The 20,391-nt window shown below is 40.2% G+C and overlaps 1 protein-coding gene across 1 annotated transcript in view; it reads right to left on the bottom strand.

Moving 5' to 3' along the window:
* Positions 1-17,740, bottom strand: part of LOC5571247 (zinc finger protein 99) — a 50,852-nt gene extending 33,112 nt beyond the window's left edge. The window contains exon 1 of the mRNA XM_021851152.1: positions 17,073-17,740. Coding sequence (XP_021706844.1) covers positions 17,073-17,231 — 159 coding nt within the window. The 5' untranslated portion in view covers positions 17,232-17,740. The remainder of the gene's footprint in view (positions 1-17,072) is intronic.
* Between the last annotated feature and the right edge of the window lie 2,651 nt (positions 17,741-20,391).

Genomic DNA, 20,391 nt, shown 5'->3' with positions numbered 1-20,391 from the left:
CCTTCCAGTTTGCCACCCTTTTTGTAGATGGGGCATATGACCTCTTGCTTCCACTTTTCCAGTAACTATTCCGTTTCCCAGATTCTGACTGGTCCAGACAGGCGGCCAACCTCTAGGGCTCCAATACCAACCTTACCAGCCGCCTTGTTGTTCTTGAGCTGATCGATGGCAGCCTTAACTTCCCTCAATGTTGGAACAGGTTGGTTTCCTTTATCTGACCGTGCTGACATAGTCATTTTCTCTGATAACGTGACCCTCTGCACCTTTGTTCTTCGTGCCATTTAGGTGTTGGTCTTAGTGCCGCTTCCACCGTTCAATCACCTCACGTCCGTCATAATCCCTACACATTTCGGCTCGCGGCACGAACCCTTTTCGGGATGCATTAAGCTTCTCGTAGAACAGTCGCGTTTCTTGTCAACGATGCAGCTGCTCTTTTTCTTGACATTCGCATCTTTCAGGCGATGCATTTTGTCCCGGAAAAGGTGGGTTTGCTGATTTCGTTTTCTCCAGTAGTTTTCAAGGATACTTCATCTAAATCGACCAAGAAAGTACACCCTCTTCTCGGATTCACTCATAATTTTGGGTTGTAACTAACGTCTGATCACCGGCAGCTAGTCAGCTTAAGGAGGGTTTACAGAACGTGACCCTTCTCTATAGCTAATGAGACTCTATATGCATATCTAGGGTCGTCACGCTTATCCTTGCTGTTTCGCGGATTTCAGGAAAACACTTGAATTGACTTTTCACACTCCTGTTTATTTTTGTACTTCTTGTTCTCCTTCTATTTTTCTCACACTTTTCTCTTGTCTATACTTGCTATCTTTTTTCACCCTACCTCACCCACTCTCTTAGGACTATTCAGAACTTAGTTTTCTTGCTTCTTCATTGTTAGGCGCTCCTTTCGTCTACGGGCGTCATCTGTTTCGCAAGCTTTACCGCCTAATTGGACCAGATGACGATAGACCTGAAAAATGGATCTGGAATAACCTCACCCATTTGTCATTTGGTCTTCGGCCTGATGTAGCGATGGAAAATTTTGGAATTAACCACGACGGTTCTGTAGAAAGGGGGAGAAGGGTACAGGTGTTAATTACGGTATGGGTCCTAGGGCTCCAGCACAAGTCTAAGGTGCCCCTTACACGCCACATTCACTCGTCCACCTTTCTTTGGTGGGATTACTTGAACAAAGGGCCGATATTGTCCATTGCGGAGCTCAAGAACATTCATGTTCAACTTGGCCATGTTACCAATGGTTGCTACCAGTGGGATACGTGCAGAACCCTCTGTTTGTCAGTGCTTTCAAGTTTTTGGTAGCATTAGGTAGGCTGCGTACCGATCGGGTGACCAAACATAGAGCAGAAACACACAATACAAACACGCTCCTGAATTATCAACATTCAAATTACACGAAAACTGCTCTAACCGCGACAAAACCTCAATAACCTACTGAGGGGGTACTACGAATGGTTACAGGGTTCGTGGTAAAGGTGCTAACGAAAGAACTGTTCACAATACACGACACAAGGCTGGAATCAACCTTTATTGATCTTACTACCATAAGAATCTAATCTAAGTGCTTGCAGAGCCAGTATTGAAAATTAAATTAAAGAATTAAAGAAATCACGACCATCAGATTATTGACGAATGAATAACATGATGAGCGAAAAATTTTCAATTTTACAAGAGAAGAAACGAGGACAACCATACCAACCATTTCGTTTAGAGGGAAATGTAAAATTGTTGGAAGGGGCGTAGCTAAAATAATTAATGGACGAGCACGAGAGCAGAAAAATTGCGTCCGTTCACGTGCACAGCACACTACGATCTCCTTGTTCTTACTAACATAAAGATGATTTTAAATTTACCTTTTCCACTCAATTTGTCAGCTTGCATCTTATGAGATGAGTTTTTTTTTGTACCTCGGAGAATATTCTGAAGGAGCTTCAAAAGAACGTAAAATTCCGGTAAAAATGATCAGTAGGATGAAATTGATCACCGTGTAACGATTTTGTTACTTTTGTTCTTTCCGTTACCAATTACCCTAAATGAGAATTGGTAAAAACACGTTTTGTTTTTTTAATATTTTCGAACCAAATTTTGACACAAGAAGCGGAAATAAATCCATCTAGTTTGAGAGCTTATACAGAATTTTAGGATTGGTAACCTCGTTCCGGAGTTATTCCGGAATCAAAATGTGTGTTTCAAAATCGACGGAGTTGGTGGTCTAATGGCTACCGCTTCTGCTTCATATGGAGAAGGTCATGGGTTCAATCCCAGGCCCGTCCCTTTCCTCGTACTTTGTAGTTGTATCTTTCACTTGCTTTCTATCTTCCACTCTGAATCTATCACACTCACACCCTATCCGTTCATAGCAATCGCTAGAACCAGAAACGGACAAGAAACCGTTTCCCTACGCTTCCACTCTATGTCATCATTATAGCATGCCATTCCTCACGCCCCTGCTACATAGGCAGCCTGCTAACCAAAGAGCAAACCTCTCTGCCATGCCTTTCCCCCAACCAATACACTCCCGCATGAACTGGCGTAGATGCAGTGGTATATACGGTCTACCGTGGGAGCCAGTTTAATGCATCATAAATTCCTCCCCCTTCCCCACATTGGTCAGCATTCTGACGTGGCAGGCGCCATTGTTGTCTAAAAATAGAAGATCACCAGCACTTATACACTGAGGGTGTCTGTTAGTCCCAAGCAGTCATCTGGTTGGTTCCTTGTGTAAGTGCAGCTGATCTGGCAATACTGGAGTAGCAACCACGAGCGGCCAATCAAGCTCAAGCTCAATCAAAATGTGTGTTTCAAAATAACCTCTGTAAAAAAAAGTGGATTTGCAATGTGAAATCAGCTGAATTCTTACAATCAGGTACATGAAGCGGGACATAATATCCGAATGTTCCATGGCTATTTCTTGGAAGCGAGTAAAAGATAGCGACACATCAAACTTCATGATTTTTAAAATGATTGCATTCTATGACTGAGCTGCACAGTGCCGAACCCATTTGACCACTTCGGAAACGATATCCGGGTTTCTGAGGTGCAGCTCGGTTAAACATATATTATTACCTATATGTAACCAGAAGAGACTACGAAAAAAATAAATAAAAAAGGATAGGGTTGAACATCCCTATCTTTTATTATTTTTTCTCGAAGTCTCTCATAAAAACATGACTGACAATCAAAAACCAAAATTTCCAAATTTACGATTAAAAATAAATCATTGCTCGAAAAAACGTTTGCGGAAGTAGATAGCGTTAGATAGCGAAAAATTATATTTAGATCAAAAAAATAACTGGGTTATTAGAGGGTTAACAGTCCGCAATATATTTTTGGAGGAATCTGCCAAAAATCTATTATGGAACTCGTAAAGGTAATGCCAACAATCTGCCATGTTATCTTTAAATGGAATTAATCCAGAAATTTTCAGAAGAATACGACTGAATTTGATAAATGAAAGCATCACGTATTACATAGGAACTCAATCTAGAATTCCTATGAATGCTTTTCTTCCAATTCTTCGAGGAATTTCTACGATAATCACGATAGAAATCGTTCCTATGAGTATCTAGAATTTCACCAACGAATCGTCATCTGAAGAACTAATCATCCGTTAAACCTTATCGATTGGTCACCAGCTGATGGTCACCTTAAGAGATTTATACATGATTTTCACAAATTTACCATCGGGAAATTTTACAGAATTTACAAATACTCAAATCTTTATGATCATTTTGTAAAATCCCTCCAGAAACAGCAAGGATTAGCGAAGTATTTCTACAGGAATTGTTCCAGGAACCTTTCAAGGATTTGATCAGGAATTTTATTAAGAACTAGGAATCATTGCCTAAGACAGGGGTTTCCTGAGAACTTACTTCAGGGATTTTGTACAGTAATTTCTTGAAATATTTTTGAATACTATCCTAGGAATTGCATTGGAAACATCTTTGGAGCTTCTTCAAAGAAGTTGCAGAATACCTCCGCGAATTATAGTTTGTTTAAAATATCCCTTGTATACTTCCCGCAAATTATGTTATAGAATCAATAAACTTTCAAGTGTAAGTACGGATAAATAATTCGTATGTTTCCATACATGAATTACATCTAAAACGTATCGCATTGATTTTTCCAAGAATTAATTCTGAGGAAAATCACAAAAACGAAAAGAAAAAGTCTAAAATTTCTCAACAAACAGGTTCTTAAATTCCACAAGTTGCTCAAGGGATATTATAAAAATTTCGAAGAGATCCATTATAAAATACTATAATAATCTCTGTAAGAATTTTGGTACTCGTCAAGAAAGAGATTAATGGAATGATCTTTGATGAAAAGTATGCAAAATTTATGGCAGAGTTTAAGAAAACTTACCAGGAGTAACGTTTTAAGAAATATCTTAAGGATGTCTCATTAAAAAAGGAAAATGGAACAATTGAACAAACTTTAAATTATTCCTGAAAATACCTGATTCAATCCATTCGGAAATTCCGATTGTAATTCCTGAGAATTCAGGAAGAAATATTTGAAAGCATATCTGAAACAAATGTTAATATAAAACTTATGATCTTATCCATCGTGTCTTTAAAGTAATACATGTGGGACGATTGGTATACCCCCCGGCGAAGAGAGAAGAAAAATCAGTTTTTATAAGTGCTATCGACCGATGCACACGCATCTCCGCGTCAGTGAAATTTGGAAATAGAATAAAGTTCTTTTACGTTTTTCTCAACCACTCCATTCCCTCTTTTCTACATGGGGGCTCGTCCGGGAAGGAGTTATCGAGAAATTGTCCGGTCGAAACGTGAAATTCGCGAAAAAGTACGCTTCTAATTCGATTCGGTGAAAACGCGGAGTGAATCCAAAATGGCGGAGCAAGTGGACGAATTGTGCAAAGTTTTTACCAAAGCCGGAATCGAGCGAGAGTGCGAGAAACGTGGCCTATCTCGCGAAGGATGCAAGAGAGAGATGGCGCAGAGAGTTGTGTACCACGACATAACGATGGTTGCAAACGACGGTCGTTTACGTGCCGATGACGAGGTACGAGACGGCATGCAACACAACGACGGTGGCGACGACGCGCTACATGCCGACGGTGGTAATGATCAGCACGAAAGCGACGACGACGAAAATGGAGGCAATAGTGCACACGACGGTGATCGCTCCAACGACGGCGGCAACGACGATGCCAATCATGACGGTGACGACGACAACGATGATGTAAATGACGGCAGCTCGGACGACGGAGATGGTAGTGGTAGTGAGAACTCCAGTAAATTTCTCACAGCGCTGACGAGAGAACGACGCGCGTCCACTCCGAAAAATCGAGAACGTTTTGCGACTGAACGACGCCAGCCGTATTCGTTCCGAGACGTAGAAGACAGCATCGAAACGTTCGGTGCCGAAGATGGACAGGATGTGAAGCTATGGATGTCGCAGTTTGAAGAGATGTCCCGAACAGCGTTGTGGAATGACGAACAAAAGTTAATCATGTGCAGGAAGAAGATGACAGGCACAGCCCGTCGGTTTATGTTTGCGCAACGTAACCTCACATCGTTTGCCAAACTAAAGAGTGCCCTCATCAAGGAGTTTGCTCCTTTCGTTCGAGCGAGTGACGTGCACCGCCAGCTTGCAGCACGAAAGAGGAAGCCGAATGAAGCCATCCGCGACTACATTTACGAGATGCAACGCATAGCTCTTTCCATCGACCTCGACGAACCGAGCATTTGCGAGTACGTTGTTGACGGCATAACCGATGATGAATTCCACCGGTCGTTGCTGTACGAAGCGCAAACCATCCGACAATTGAAGGAGAAGCTTCTCAATTTCGAGAAAGTGCAGAAGAAGTGTGTAGTGAAACAAAAGCCACAAGATGGCCAGTTAAAGAAAAAGGACCAACGTGAAAAAGTGTCGAAAAACCCGTCAGACAAAAGTTCGAAGAAGCACTGTTTTAACTGTGGTGATGGCGCTCACGTCGCTGGCGATTGCCCACAGAAGAGCTATGGGCCCAAGTGCTTCAGTTGTAATTCGTTTGGCCATTTGTCGCGAGACTGCCCGAAGTCGGGTGAAAAGTTGAAGCAGCACGACGGCGTTAAGAAAGGTGCATCTAAAGTGAACACATTGAAGAGTGTTACGATTACCAATCCGTCTGTGTTGGTGAAAATCGATGCGTACGAGGTCAGTGCAACAATCGACACGGGAAGCGAGATTTCTCTGGTCCGAAATGATTTCTGGGTGGAATTGGCGAAAACCGGAGCACAGATGAAAAGCTCGACGATGAAAGTGCGCGGATATGGAGGTGCCGTGAAAAATGTTTGCGGGGAATCAGTGCTAAATATCTCGATCGAGAATGAGGTGTATGAGATCCTTGTTTACGTTGTGCCGCAGCAAGCGATCGATATGAAAATGCTTATCGGCATGGATTTTCTTTGTGTTGTCGATTATTCGATCACTCCGGAAGGCGTTAAAATCAAGAAGATTCCGGCAGCTGAGCCGGTGTGTGAAGCAAAGTGGATCCGAAGGATCGAAGAATACGTCGGGAAAAACGAAATCGTCGTACCGTATCAGTATCGCGAAGAGGTTATGTCTCTCATTGAGAATTACGAACCGAAATCGTCTGTTACGGCGTCGAATAAGTTGAAGATCAAGTTGTGTGACAATGACGTTGTGTGCGTAAATCCGCGACGGTTGGCTCCTCTCGAGCGGGATGTTGTGAAAAGGCAAACCGACGAGTGGTTAGCAAACGGCATTATTCAGCCATCCGAAAGCGAGTACGCGAGTGCCGTTGTGGTAGTGCCGAAAAAAGACGGACGACGTCGGGTGTGTATCGACTATCGCGAAATCAATAAGAAAATGATCCGTGACAAGTTTCCCACACCGAACGTGGAAGAACAGATCGATAAGCTATCTGGTGCGCGAGTGTTCACTACGTTGGATTTAGAGAACTCTTATTTCCACGTACCGGTTGACGAAGAAAGTCGAAAGTACACATCGTTTGTGACAAGTGATGGGCAGTTTGAATTTCTACGTACCCCATTCGGTCTGTGTACGAGTGGAAATGCTTTCGGACGTTTCATAAACACTGCGCTGAAAGACTTGATCAACGACGGAACGATTGTTGCGTTTATCGATGACATAATCATCCCGACGGAGAACGAAGAAGAGGGATTGCAGGCCTTGCAAAAAGTGTTGAGTGTGGCCGAGAAAGCAGGCTTGAAGTTCAATTGGGGAAAATGCGTGTTCCTGCAACGACGAGTCGAGTACATTGGCTACATAGTGCACGACGGCCAAGTTGAACCGGCACCAGCCAAGATCGAAAAGGTTAAGCAGTTTCCGATGCCGACGACGGTGAAGCAGCTCCAGAGATTCTACGGCCTGGCAAGTTATTTCCGGAAATTTGTACCCTCGTTTGCCAACGTTGCTCGCCCATTATTAGGTATGTTAAAGAAAGATAGCAAATTTCATTTTGACGACGAAGCGATTGCTGCTTTCAATCGTATTAAGGAAATTCTCGCAAGTTATCCTGTGTTGAGAATATTCCAAGCTGATGCCGAAACCGAAGTCCATACCGACGCAAGCAAATACGCTCTGGCCGGAATTTTGATGCAACGCGCGCAGGACGATGGTAAGTTCCACCCTTGTTATTATTATAGCCGTTTGACAAGTGGCGCCGAACAAAATTACCATTCGTTCGAGCAAGAGGCTTTGGCTGTAGTAGAGTCGATCAAGAAGTTCAGATGTTATCTCTTGGGACGTAAGTTCAAGGTCGTCACAGATTGCAGAGCGTTCAAAGATACGTTGACCAAAAAAAGGATGAACGCTCGCGTGGCCCGATGGATTGTTGATTTGGCCGAGTTCGAATTTGACGTCGAACACCGCCCCGGAGAAAAAATGCCACACGTTGACGCACTATCAAGAGCGAATGTTATGCTGCTCTCAGCTTCGGTAAGCGCGCAAATTGCTGAAGGCCAACGAAACGATGAGAAAGCTAAAGCAATCATTGCGGCACTGGAGCGTAACGGCAATTACGAAGGGTTTAGTATCAGGAACGGCGTTTTGTACGAAGGCGACAGTGAAAATCAACGAGTGTACGTGCCTCAAGCGATGGAGTCGACGATCGTACGAGCAGCTCACGAAAAAGGACACTTTGGAATCAAGAAGACCAAGGAACGGATCGACGGTGATTACTACATTCCAGGATTAGATGAGAAAATCAAGAATTGTATCGCTACGTGTGTTCCTTGTATCATCGGCGAGAAGAAGCGCGGAAAACCAGAAGGAGAACTCAAGCCGATTCCGAAGGGAGATGTACCGTTCGACACTCTGCACGTTGACCATCTTGGACCGATGCCATCAACGCGAAAGGCGTACAACTACATCTTGACGGTCATCGACGGATTCACGAAGTTTGTTTGGCTATTTCCAATGAAATCTACGGGAGCTGAAGAAACGTTGAAGAAGTTGAGGATTATCTTCGATATTTTCGGAAATCCCCGCCGGCTGATTAGTGACCGTGGTGCAGCCTTTACGTCGAAGGTCTTCACCAAGTTTTGTTCTGATGAAGGTATCGAGCTACACACGATTGTCACCGGAGTTCCCCGTGGCAATGGGCAGGTAGAACGCGTCCACCGTATCATCATCCCGATGTTGACGAAGTTGTCAATCGACAAGCCAGAAGGATGGTTTAGTCACGTAGCTAGTGTACAGAAGTGCCTGAATAACAGCTACCAACGAGCGATTCAAACTACGCCATTCGAACTCCTGATTGGTGTCAAGATGAGGACAAAGGAAGATGAAGTTCTACACGAGATTTTGCAACACGAGCTTCAGAACAACTTTGAGCATTCACGCAGCGAACTACGAGAAGCCGCTCATCGGAGTATTCAGCAGATTCAGGAAGAGAATAAGAAGTATTATGATCTGCGAAAAAAGGCAGCGAGGAAGTACCAAATCGGTGATGTTGTGGCCATACCGAAGACGCAATTTGGTGTTGGTCAAAAAGTGAAGCCGAAGTACTTTGGACCCTATGAAGTCGTCGGAGTTTGGCCGAACGATCGGTACGAGGTTCAGAAGCTGGATCCGGACAATGAAGGACCACACAAGACATCGACGTCCGGTGATTCCCTGAAACCGTGGTCACTTCCGGGCCGGAAGTGATGTCAGGAGTGGCCGTGTGGGACGATTGGTATACCCCCCGGCGAAGAGAGAAGAAAAATCAGTTTTTATAAGTGCTATCGACCGATGCACACGCATCTCCGCGTCAGTGAAATTTGGAAATAGAATAAAGTTCTTTTACGTTTTTCTCAACCACTCCATTCCCTCTTTTCTACATACATTTTATAGAATACATTTAGGAGTTCCTGAAAGAACATAGGGGATTTTCTGTTAGATTTCTTGAAGAATCTTTCTTTTTAGATGCCTGGAGTAATTTGGGAGTTATTCCTGGAAGAAAAGCTGGTGGAGTTTATATTAAGATACTCTTTAACGAACTATGTTAAATCCTTTTATCCCATTTCAACAACTGGCAAGGCTTTATCTAATTGTGGCATTGCTTCTTGATGTGTAGAAGCTAAATCTCAACTTTGAATAAAATGCAAAAATATGCTTTAATCAATTGTATGCATTTGTCATGTTGGTCCATTGTTCTGAAAGGCGGATCGCATCACCGATCAAAGGTGACTCCCAGCTGTTTTTCCTCCCTCACCCTTTCAGTGGTGATTGTGGAGATGCAGAGGTATTCTCGGTCGCTAGAAGCAACAATCATTACACACTAACATTTCTTCCCCGCCCAATTGGCTGTTAGGATTTGGCTGGTGCCGTTATTGATCAATAATATGAGAGCTGCTAAAATGTGCAGTCTCTCATCCCTTATTCATTTGCATCGAAGTGCCAATCTTCCAGTTCCGATAAATCACGTAGTAGCAACGTGAAGAAATTTGACTGTGCACACGCCATTTGAAGTTTATATGGAGATTACTATGGAAAACGCCAATCTTTTGTGTCTAGCCCTCTATCTCTTCGTCATAATATTTTAAGGAAAAGTGTACACACTCATCTCATGTGAAAACTTCCCAGCTACAACTTTGCTGAAGACCACATTTTGATGGGATGTAAGGATAATTTGTTATTATTGATAACAAAGTTTTTATCATGCTAAGATGATCATTCAATTACTTTCAGAGCAACACTGCATTTTGCTGTAGAACATAGTAGCCTGGATTACTTTGATCTATTCTTCACGCCAGGAGCACCACTGTTGCCTGCCGAACAGTTGGTGATGCATGCTACATGCAAACCAACTTTATGATGATGAATAACAATTTATCCTGACGCCAATCAAAATGTGATCTTCGGCAAAGTTGTAGCTAGGAAGTTTTCACATGAGATGAGTGTGTTTACTTTTCCATAAAATATTATGACGAAGAGATAGAGGGCTGAACACAAAAATTTGGCGTTTTCCATAGTAATCTCCATATAAACTTCAAATGGCGTGTGCACAGTCAAATTTCATCTGAATCACTTCAAACTTTGGGAGGATGCTATTTATCATAATTAAAATCGTTTAAGCATGGGGGAGCTAAAATTTCAAAATTTGCATCACTCTAATGTACAGTCAGTTTATACTATGCTATGTTATGCTATCTCGAGATTTGCACCTGCAAATAATATAATAAAACATTGCTCATGTCCAAAACATACCAAATCAAACCTTCAAGCTTAAATCTCGCTTAATTTATGATCTCACGCTAAAAGCCATTGGAAACCAAGTGTGTAGCTTATTGTCACTAAGCAAACGAATGGATTTATACACTATTTAACAAGGTAACGATGCAGAGAAGATCTTTTTATATCTCCCAGTAGTAATAGTGTTCCATTAATTTGCTAAGAAACAACGAGCTAAACACTCGGTTATCATTGGATGTTAGAGCGAGATAATAAATTATGCAAAAAAAAATGATCATCCCTACCAGCAAACCCAACGCGATAACGAAACGGCAAGCCAAGCAATTGGGATTAGCTTTGAGCAGGAACCCGACCCATACCCATCAAGGCAAAACAGCTCACAATCCCACAGCAACTGCTGAACATTCGCCTCAAGGAGCAAACCGACCGTCCAACCAACACATCTCTAAAACCTGCCTCGATACCAGGGCTAGAAATAAGGCAACCCGCAATGCGAGCATGTGTTGTAGGACCATACCCATGGCAAATGCTTTAGTGGTGTTTTAAGAATAGGGACGAAAGGTTTTTCTCGGTCCCCTACCCGGGCCGAGACTCGATGTCGCTCTTCGCATCTCTTATCCCAAAGTTTTGGTGAAGCGGCAGCATAACCACTCTCTCTCGACTAAAGGGCCCCTTTTTTGCGCTTACCCTCTGCATTATTGTATTCTTTCTTGTTCGGACTTTGTAAGCATGGGGTTTATACGGCCGGGTTCGAATGGTAAGCCGATCTCTTCTGAAACTACCTCCACTTCCCCGCCCATACCCGCATGATGGGATGTTTCTACAAAAAAAAACTTTTTCAAAATGCTACCCAAGCTGGGTCTACTAAGTGAACCCATACCGATCCCACATGGTTTGGATTCGTTTCATGGTCGGAAGCGACAGTCAAGCCTTCGAGAATGGGGATTTTGTTGAATCGGGTAATTAGCTATTGGATCTAAGTAAGCGTTGACGACCTCAGTTAGGGTAGAATTTAAAACAATTCTCATTCTACAATTAATGATGGCTTGATCAACAATCATCTACCATCGGCTAAATTCAATCATGGCTGAAACCGTCCAAGCAGGCATGGAATTGACCAATAAAATTGTAATTCGATTATGTTTTTCTATTTATTCTAAACGTAGATTTGAACATTTTAATATCGGATTGTTCGTTTTTTTTTTTGAATGCTAAAGAGGTTGACTTCAAAAACATCGCTCAAACCAAATCCAAAGGCAGAATTTTATTTGACAAGTGCTCTTCAGGATATTTCTCAATTCAATACCCTGAAAGCCCTACTTGTTTTTTTTACTTTTCTAGAAACCTTTCTACAATTCCATTGTTGAAGCCAGGGGCATTGCAATACCAAAATATGATGTAAAATTTGAATCCGTGATTATAGACGATGATCTTAAACTCTGGATCCGTCTTGAAAACGTGAGAAGAAGGCAATTTCTACGCACTCGCGATCCTGCTATGAAAATTATTTGGCAGGATCCGCAGAAAGAAATTAAAACACGATTTCCACAATATTACCGGCATTGAAAGCTTACAAAATAAATTATCACTAACTAATTGCGAAAAAGCTCAAAAACTTGCTATGCAGTTTGAAAACGCGCGCAATTTTAATTTAGGACTTACTAGTCCAATAGAAAATCAAGTAACTCATGACTTCCCGGGAGACTGATTTGGAATAAGTGAGAACTATTATTAAAAAAATCAACAATATGAAAACTCCTGGCGATGATGGAATTCTCTACATCCTCATCAAGGAACTTCCAGAAAGTAGCTCATCATTCTTAGTAGTAGAAGCATTAACCTAAGAATGACACGAATGCACCCTATGGTGTAAAGTGTCATTAATAAAAAAAAAAAAAAAAATTAAGCTAAGAATGCTAATGTCGCTACTCTTCGTGTTACCAACATCTAGTTTACCACGCGCTGACAGCTTGAGTACCGGTCCTCAAAGTGTCAAATAAATTTTAAAATCATCCACTACAACATGGCTTCGAACAAACAATGGAAATATACATTTAAAGGTATGATAAACTAATTCAGTTTTGTGAGAACAGCGCCATTAGTGTTCTACTATTTATATTTCTATTTTCTTAGTAGATATATTGAACAAATGTATTCGATTAGCATATTTTCCTGACAAATGGAAAAATGATAAGGTTGTACCAATTTTATAATTATACAAAAATCCTGCAGAAGCTTCTAGCTGTCGTCCAATCAGTTTGCTTTCCTCCATCAGTAAACTTTTTGAAAAGGTCATTTTGAACATTCTGATGGTCCACATCAATGAAAATTCAATTTTTACTAATGAACAGTTCGGATTCTGCCATGGACATTCGACCACTCATCAACTTTTACGTGTAACAAATTTGATCGGTTCCAACAAATCTGAAGGCTATTCTACTGGTCTTGCTCTTCTAGACATTGAAAAAGCATTCGACAGTGTTTGGCATGAAGGTTTGATTGTAAAATTAAAAAAACTTTAATATTTCAACATACATTGTTAGAATAATTCAAAGTTATCTGTCAAATCGTACACTTCAGGTTAATTATCAGAACTTCAAGTCTGAAAGACTTCTTGTAAGAGCTGGTGTTCCTCAAGGCAACATTTTGGAACCAATATTATACAGTGTTTTCACATCTGACTTACCTGAGTTGAAATCTTTGTTTGCGGATGACACAGGCCTCTCCGCCGAAGTTCGAAGCCTTCGTGTCATCTGTAGCAGATTGCAAAAGAGTTTGGATATTTTTCCTCATACTTGCAAAAATGGAAGATTTCTCCTAATGCTTCCAAAACTCAACTAATAATATTCCCACATAAACCAAAAGCTCTTTATTTGAACCTACAAGTAGACATGTTGTCACGATGAGAGGGGTTCCAATAAATTGGTCAGATGAAGTTGAGTATCTAGGGCTCATGCTAGACGAAAATTCAACTTCCGAAAATCACATTAAGGACATTCAAGCCAAATGTAATAAATACATAAAATATCTAGGCCGTATTTAAGGTGAAGATGAATCGAAGCCAAAGTTCAAATTTTCAAGAGCACGGATCTGGAGAACCAAACATCCGTTTAAGCTTAAAATCTAATCGATAGGTCACCACCAGCTAGTGACCAATCGATTAAGTTTTCAGCTTAAACGGATGTTTGGTTCTCCAGATCCGTGCTCTTGAAAATTAAAACTTTGGCTTCGATTAATCTTCATCTTAACGGGACAGTACCGTTTTCATCACCTTGACGAACTGTCCCGTCGTTTTATTGAAAATATTCAAATTGTCCCATTTTTCCTGGATGTTAGAATATTACACAACAGTTAGAACAAAACAGAAGTATAAAAAAGTGTGTATTAAGTTTCTGAGTTTAGAGTTTTAACGATTTTTAAAGTCAAAAATTTAAATATAGATATGTCCTAGATATCATTAAATTCATTTCTAGGCAGTTTCCAAAGCACTTTTTATAAAAATCACGCAGAGATTTTTCTAAGAGAGCATTATCTTCATCTTTCAAAATTGTCCCGTTTTCGTTCCTCATTTGTCCCGTTTTTATCCGATTAGCTTATGGTCAGCCTAAAAATGCCTTATCCACTTATTAACAGAAAATCCAAACTTTGTCTTAAGAACAAGTTTTTGATCTTCGAACAAATATTCAGGCCAGCCATGTTGTATGCTGTATGGACTAGCTGTAGTAATACCAGAAAGAAAGTTCTGCAGTGGATTCAAAATAAAATTCTGAAATGATTCCGGAGTTCCCTTACTGGTATAGTACTATTAATGAATTACATAGAATATCCATTGTTAAGGGGCCTTCCTTAGCCGTGTGGTTAGAGTCCGCGGTTGCAAAGCAAAGCCATGCTGAAGGTGTCTGGGTTTGATTTCCGGTCGGTCCAGGATCTTTTCGTAATGGAAATTTCCTTGACTTCCCTGGGCATAGAGTATCATCGTACCTGCCACACGATATACGAATGCGAAAATGGCAACATTAGCAAAGAAAGCTCTCAGTTAATAACTGTGGAAGTGCTCGTAAGAACACTATGCTGAGAAGCAGGCTCTGTCCCAGTAAGGACGTAATGCCAAGAAGAAGAAGAAGATCCATTGTTGAAACATTGGAGCAAATGCAATATTATATTGTAGTAAATGTTGTATTAAGTTATCTAAACTTTTAGACAAAAATCATTTAAATTTGCTATTATCACGATAATTGCTTCATATATTTAGGTTAAATGAGGGTAAGTTCATTAAAACAAATCGCTCAAAAACAATAAGCAGCTATACAGTGCTGTTCTGAATAATAGCAGCGCATGTCGATTTTCATACAAAATGCTCAACTTTGACATGCTGTAGTTTTGTTCCCATTCAAGCAATCGAGCTGAAATTTTCTCCACAGAACTACAAATATGATCAATTTTGTAACTACAAAATTTCAGTTTTTTCTGAGTCCCTGCCGAAAAGTGAGACACTAGGTGAAATTTTTCGAAAAAATAGCAGTTTTTCATTTTGAAATTTTTCTTCTACAAATATTTTAAACATTTTCGGTTTAGGTGTAGGTTTGATAAGTAGGAGAAGATTGTTCCAATGGTAAGTGATATACAATTAAAAACTATAATGTCAAGCCGAAATACAAATTTTTAAAACTGCTATTTTTTCGAACAATTTCACCTAGTATCTCACTTTCCGGCAGGGGCTTAGAAAATTTTGAAATTTTGTGTTTACAAAATTGGGCATATTTGTAGTTCTGTGGAGAAAATTTCAACTCGATTGCTTGAAAGGGAACAAAACTACAGCATGTCAAAGTTAAGCATTTTGTATGAAAATCGACATGCGCTGCTATTATTCAGAACAGCACTGTAATTCAATTGACCTGTAAATGAAATGTTGTAATAGTGGTTTACGGAACAAGTTGCAGAATGATGATTTTTACAGCACGGATCTTAAATTTTTGATACGAGGCTTTTTTATGATAATTACGAAGAGTGCTGTAAAAATCTTGTTCTGCAACGAGTTATGTACAACATTTTTTGCAATTTCGTACACTGAAATGAATTTTATTGTAGAAACTACTGAATCCATGGTAAAATTAAGAACTGCACCAACGATTTTTAACCGACTACATTAATCTGTTAACTCTACAAAACATAGTCAACATCACTACACAAGAAAATATATTCAGTTTATTTAACCACAATTGTTGTATTAATGACTAGAAACATTCTAGATTTGACAAGTTTGGCATTATACTTTTGACCACACTGTGTTGTACGGTGGATGTCACGGATCGATATACAATGCTGTGTAGTCGAAGTTACTATGGACATAGTCACATTTACTGCACTGCTCAGTGATTATAGTAAACTTAACAGATTTTTGTAGTCGGTTGAAAATCGTTGGTGCAGTTCTTAATTCTACCACGGTAGATTATACAACAAAATTTGTTTGCGTGTAGAAGACCACTTGAGGGTATCAGAAATTATATCGGAATGCATTCATCATTATTTTACAAATTCTAAACAATTGTTGTATTATGATTCATTACGCAACTCAAAACAGTTGCGTAATGAGAACAAGTTGCGTAAAGAATCATTACAGCACTGGTTTCAGTTCCGTAATGACTATTTCCGCACTGCATTCAGTGCAGCAAAGAAGGCCGTTTCATGACAGATTGGCGTGATGAAAAACAGCCTATTACGATAAGAAATTGCAAAAATAAAGTTTTAATAGCTCAATTTAGTTTTACCAAATCAGGAAGATAGTGTTGCCTAACATAGAACACCTAGTTCAAAGAAATGAATGTAATCATTGGAATGATAAAGAAATTTGAGAAAAAGAACATCGGTTAGGGCTGCTGCGATTGACGAGCTTTCGAGAGTATTGGTTCAATGAATTTGAATTTCATTCAAATTCATGATCCGCGTACATCCATGTCTCAGGGAATTGACTGTACACAGACCCTTGATACGAACAGCTTGAAGCACCAAATGGTGCTCGGCCGGTGCGGACTGCGCTTGTGCTTCTAAATATAGCATAGCCTGAATGTCTCGTCGCCATCGTCGAAAGGTTCCACTAGCGGTTGTGTAGCCATACCAACACCATTGCGAGAGAGCCCCGACAAACTCTAAACGACCCTCATCAAAAATAAGAGCTCTTCGGCTTGATGAACACAGCTCGCAGGCAATTTCAGTCTTTGTCCCTTTCTCGACCCACACACCCTTCGTTGCTTTATGACAGTCTACCCGAGGGTAACCCCATTTCATAGAAATGGTTTCATAGCCTAAATGCGGAGGGTTTGGTAGACCCCCCACAATGAATGTTACCCCAACCCCCAAATAAAAAATCGATATGTTCTCATGCTTACCTTTATTGAGGTGCACTGCAGGATCTTGGACACGACCGTATGCGGGGCATAAGGATTTCCTCCGCGGACCGGAAACAGCGGCAACATATCACTCCCATCTGCGGACTCCGTCAGACAAAGCCGGCAGATGTTTTCGATATTCTTCGGTAGGCTTAGCATGGTTTACAGCTCATTAATTACTGCCTCTCACAATCGCTCACTAACCCGGGGTCCACCACTCTGAACACTAACTGATAACTCGCCCCAGTTCACTTAAACTTTGTTTAGTAGATGCGACGAATGCGCGACTCGTCGATCACCACACCACACAATAAAATGTTGATATCAAAGCAAACGTTGAAATACACACACGCGCGCTCGCGCCTGCTTTGGTAGACTGTTCTCCTGATGATGATGACGGATCACGAAGCACACCACCGCCGAACACAAGGATGCTGCACAGAATCTCTCCCCCTCGCCAATCGCTCTCTCACTCCCGGTCCAGAACAAAACAACCCACTCTTCGTCACCAAGGCGATATGCGGAGATATCGTAGTCGACGATATGCTATCTCGTAACCGTACGGCTTTATGCGTCTGGTCTCTTTGGCGAACACAGCAAAAGTGATGAACGTGAACCGGCTAGCGAGTGTGATAGGACAGAAGGCAGAACCGTCGTCGTCGTGATGCCGTTGAATTGGTGGTAAACCCATACATACCCATTCGGGGGAATCCGTTTGTGTATATTGCGGAGCAAACAGAGAATCGTCGTCCGGTCAAAACATCGTGCCCGTCATAACAAACGGATATCTACCTAGCAGGTACAAGCTGTAATTTTTTGGGGGGTTATACACCTTACATTTTTAAGCTCATTATTTTACCCACTTTAATTAATACTGAAATAATTTTCTTCACAATTGGACAATTTTTCTTCACAATTCAGACTTCAGTAAGGACTTCATCAATTCTGATTTTTCCGATGCTATTTTCATACAGATGCTTCATCAAATAGATAAGTTCCATTGCATTTGTTTTTGTTATTTCGAATGCCTTGGAGAAATTTTCCTGAAACCATTAAAAATCACTTGGTCCAGTCTGTCTGAACACCGACCAATTCATACCCCGATGAAGCTGTAGCATTACTTGGGCACTTCCATGATTCATTTTGGTATGTAAAGTTTTCTCGGACGAATTGTATGAAACATTGCGAAAAGAAACACTCCAATACGACGCATATTGTGGTGTAACTTTTATAAACACTTCCTGTCGAAGTGAACCAAAAGTGCCAAGAATAGGAGCCGTTTCCCTTCTCATGTACAACACAAGTACCAAGATATCGAATGCAGTACTAGAAGTGGTACCTATGCTGAGCCCGATTACTATGTCTTTACTTCGTCTTGGCTAGAAAAATCGAATATTTATTAGATATATTAGATTCTAAGCAAACATGCAAAATTTAACAAAAAGTCGTAGGAGAATTTACGGATTTTCATCCATTTTGTTCTCTCCCTCATTGTTTATATCGGTCAAACCTTCCGAAATTTAGCAGTAAAATGTGCCTATATGCCTAAAGTAGGGAGCTGGATCCTATTCTTGGCACTTTTGATTCACTTCGGCAGTGGGGTTTTTTGAAAGCTATATAGCTCATATTTGGCCCCAATATGCGTCGTACTAAAGCGCTTCTTATTGCAAAGTTTCAGATAATTCGGCCGAGAAAAACCCTCCATGCCAAAGTAAATCTTGGAAGTGCCCAAGTAGCACTGCACCCTATTGATGTAGTAGAGCCCAATTGATTTTAGGAAACTACTTATGATAAAAAGAACAAAGCTGCCGAATATACAACAAGTCACCCAAGTAGTGGGATAGAAATGCTTTAGAATTTTTGTCAATACATCAGTTACTTGTAACGTTGCATTCGTTATTATACGTTATAATGCACGTCACTCATGTAAATGTTGCTCTGTTGTGTCAAAGTTGCATTCAGACACGTGTTCGGCGCCTTGGAGCCATTGGAAAAGTTAGGATTTTTTTCTGGGGGAGGGGATTCTAGCAGGGGCAGGGGAGATTTTGGTTTCAGTAATGAAATAATCACATTTTTCGTGACTGTTCTTTAGGAATCTTCAAACAACTTCCCTACAGATTTTGAAATTTCTAAGTGTTATTTCCCATATCTTTTGTTTCACTCTAACAATTATCATCAAAACATTGCAGAAGCAAATCTAGAGTTTTAATGAACCGATGAAGCTAAAAATGGAATGGGTTGTGCACTGCATTATAGAATTATAGTGATAAATTTTTCGCATCGATATATGAAGTGGTTCTTGAGATTTGCTTCTTCAAATGGATAGGATGACTATGATGACGTCCCGTGCGGCCTTAACGAGTTCCGACAAAAAATATTTAACAGAATTGATGGGGATCTACATTTTCTATTTACATTTACATATTTGAGGATTTTTCTGAAAAATTGGAATAGATATTTCAGGATGATGCTTACTGATGCTTACTGACTTTACAATGGCTTGCTCAATTTTCACCACCTAATAATATTTCAATCTTGTCACTCCCTTGCGACGCCTATTCACCTATTCATTTCTATAATTTGCAAAAATCTTCTATAGACTCCCATTACCTTTGAGCAGCATGACCGATATAGCCATAACAAAATAGATACTTCAGGATTTTCATCACTTATTATTCAATTGATCTATTTATGAATTTTATAGAGAAACTCATGAGTTTTTTTTTTTCAACAATTATTTAGGAAATTTCCTGAGATTCTCTTCTAGAATTCGATAAAAGTTTTTCTTAGGAGTGCCTGAAATTATTAATAAATTTTCCAGGAATCATCTTAAATATATTTCTTGATATTTCCCATATGGTTGGATTTTATTCAAAAGATTTTTCCATCAATTCATGTCCAGTTTTCGTGAGAATCTCTGCATGTTTTTTGAATACACTCGCAAGTGATTTCTTCAAATTCTGATAGTAATTCAATTCTTAGTATCAATTCTAATACAGGTTGGACTCGATTATTCGGAGTATCCATTTTTATTTACTCCGGATAATCGAATCACTAAGAGAAAAATTGAAATTTTCTATAAAAGATCTTAAATATTATCTTTTTTCAATATTTTATTTATATGACGCGGTGGCGTAGCCAGAAATTATTTCTAGGAATAGAAGGGTTTTTACGAGAAAATAAAATTTTGGATGAGCATACACAAAAACCCACTTTTTAAAACCTCCCTTTTTCTTAAATAAGTTCAAAACGGCGAAACCATTCATATTGTATATTGCAATACCAAATTATTTCAGATTTATGCATAAAAATTAAAAAA

The sequence above is a fragment of the Aedes aegypti genome, chromosome 3 (genome assembly GCF_002204515.2).
Source record: "Aedes aegypti strain LVP_AGWG chromosome 3, AaegL5.0 Primary Assembly, whole genome shotgun sequence".
NCBI lineage: Eukaryota > Metazoa > Arthropoda > Insecta > Diptera > Culicidae > Aedes > Aedes aegypti.
This window is presented reverse-complemented; position numbering and strand designations above follow the sequence as displayed.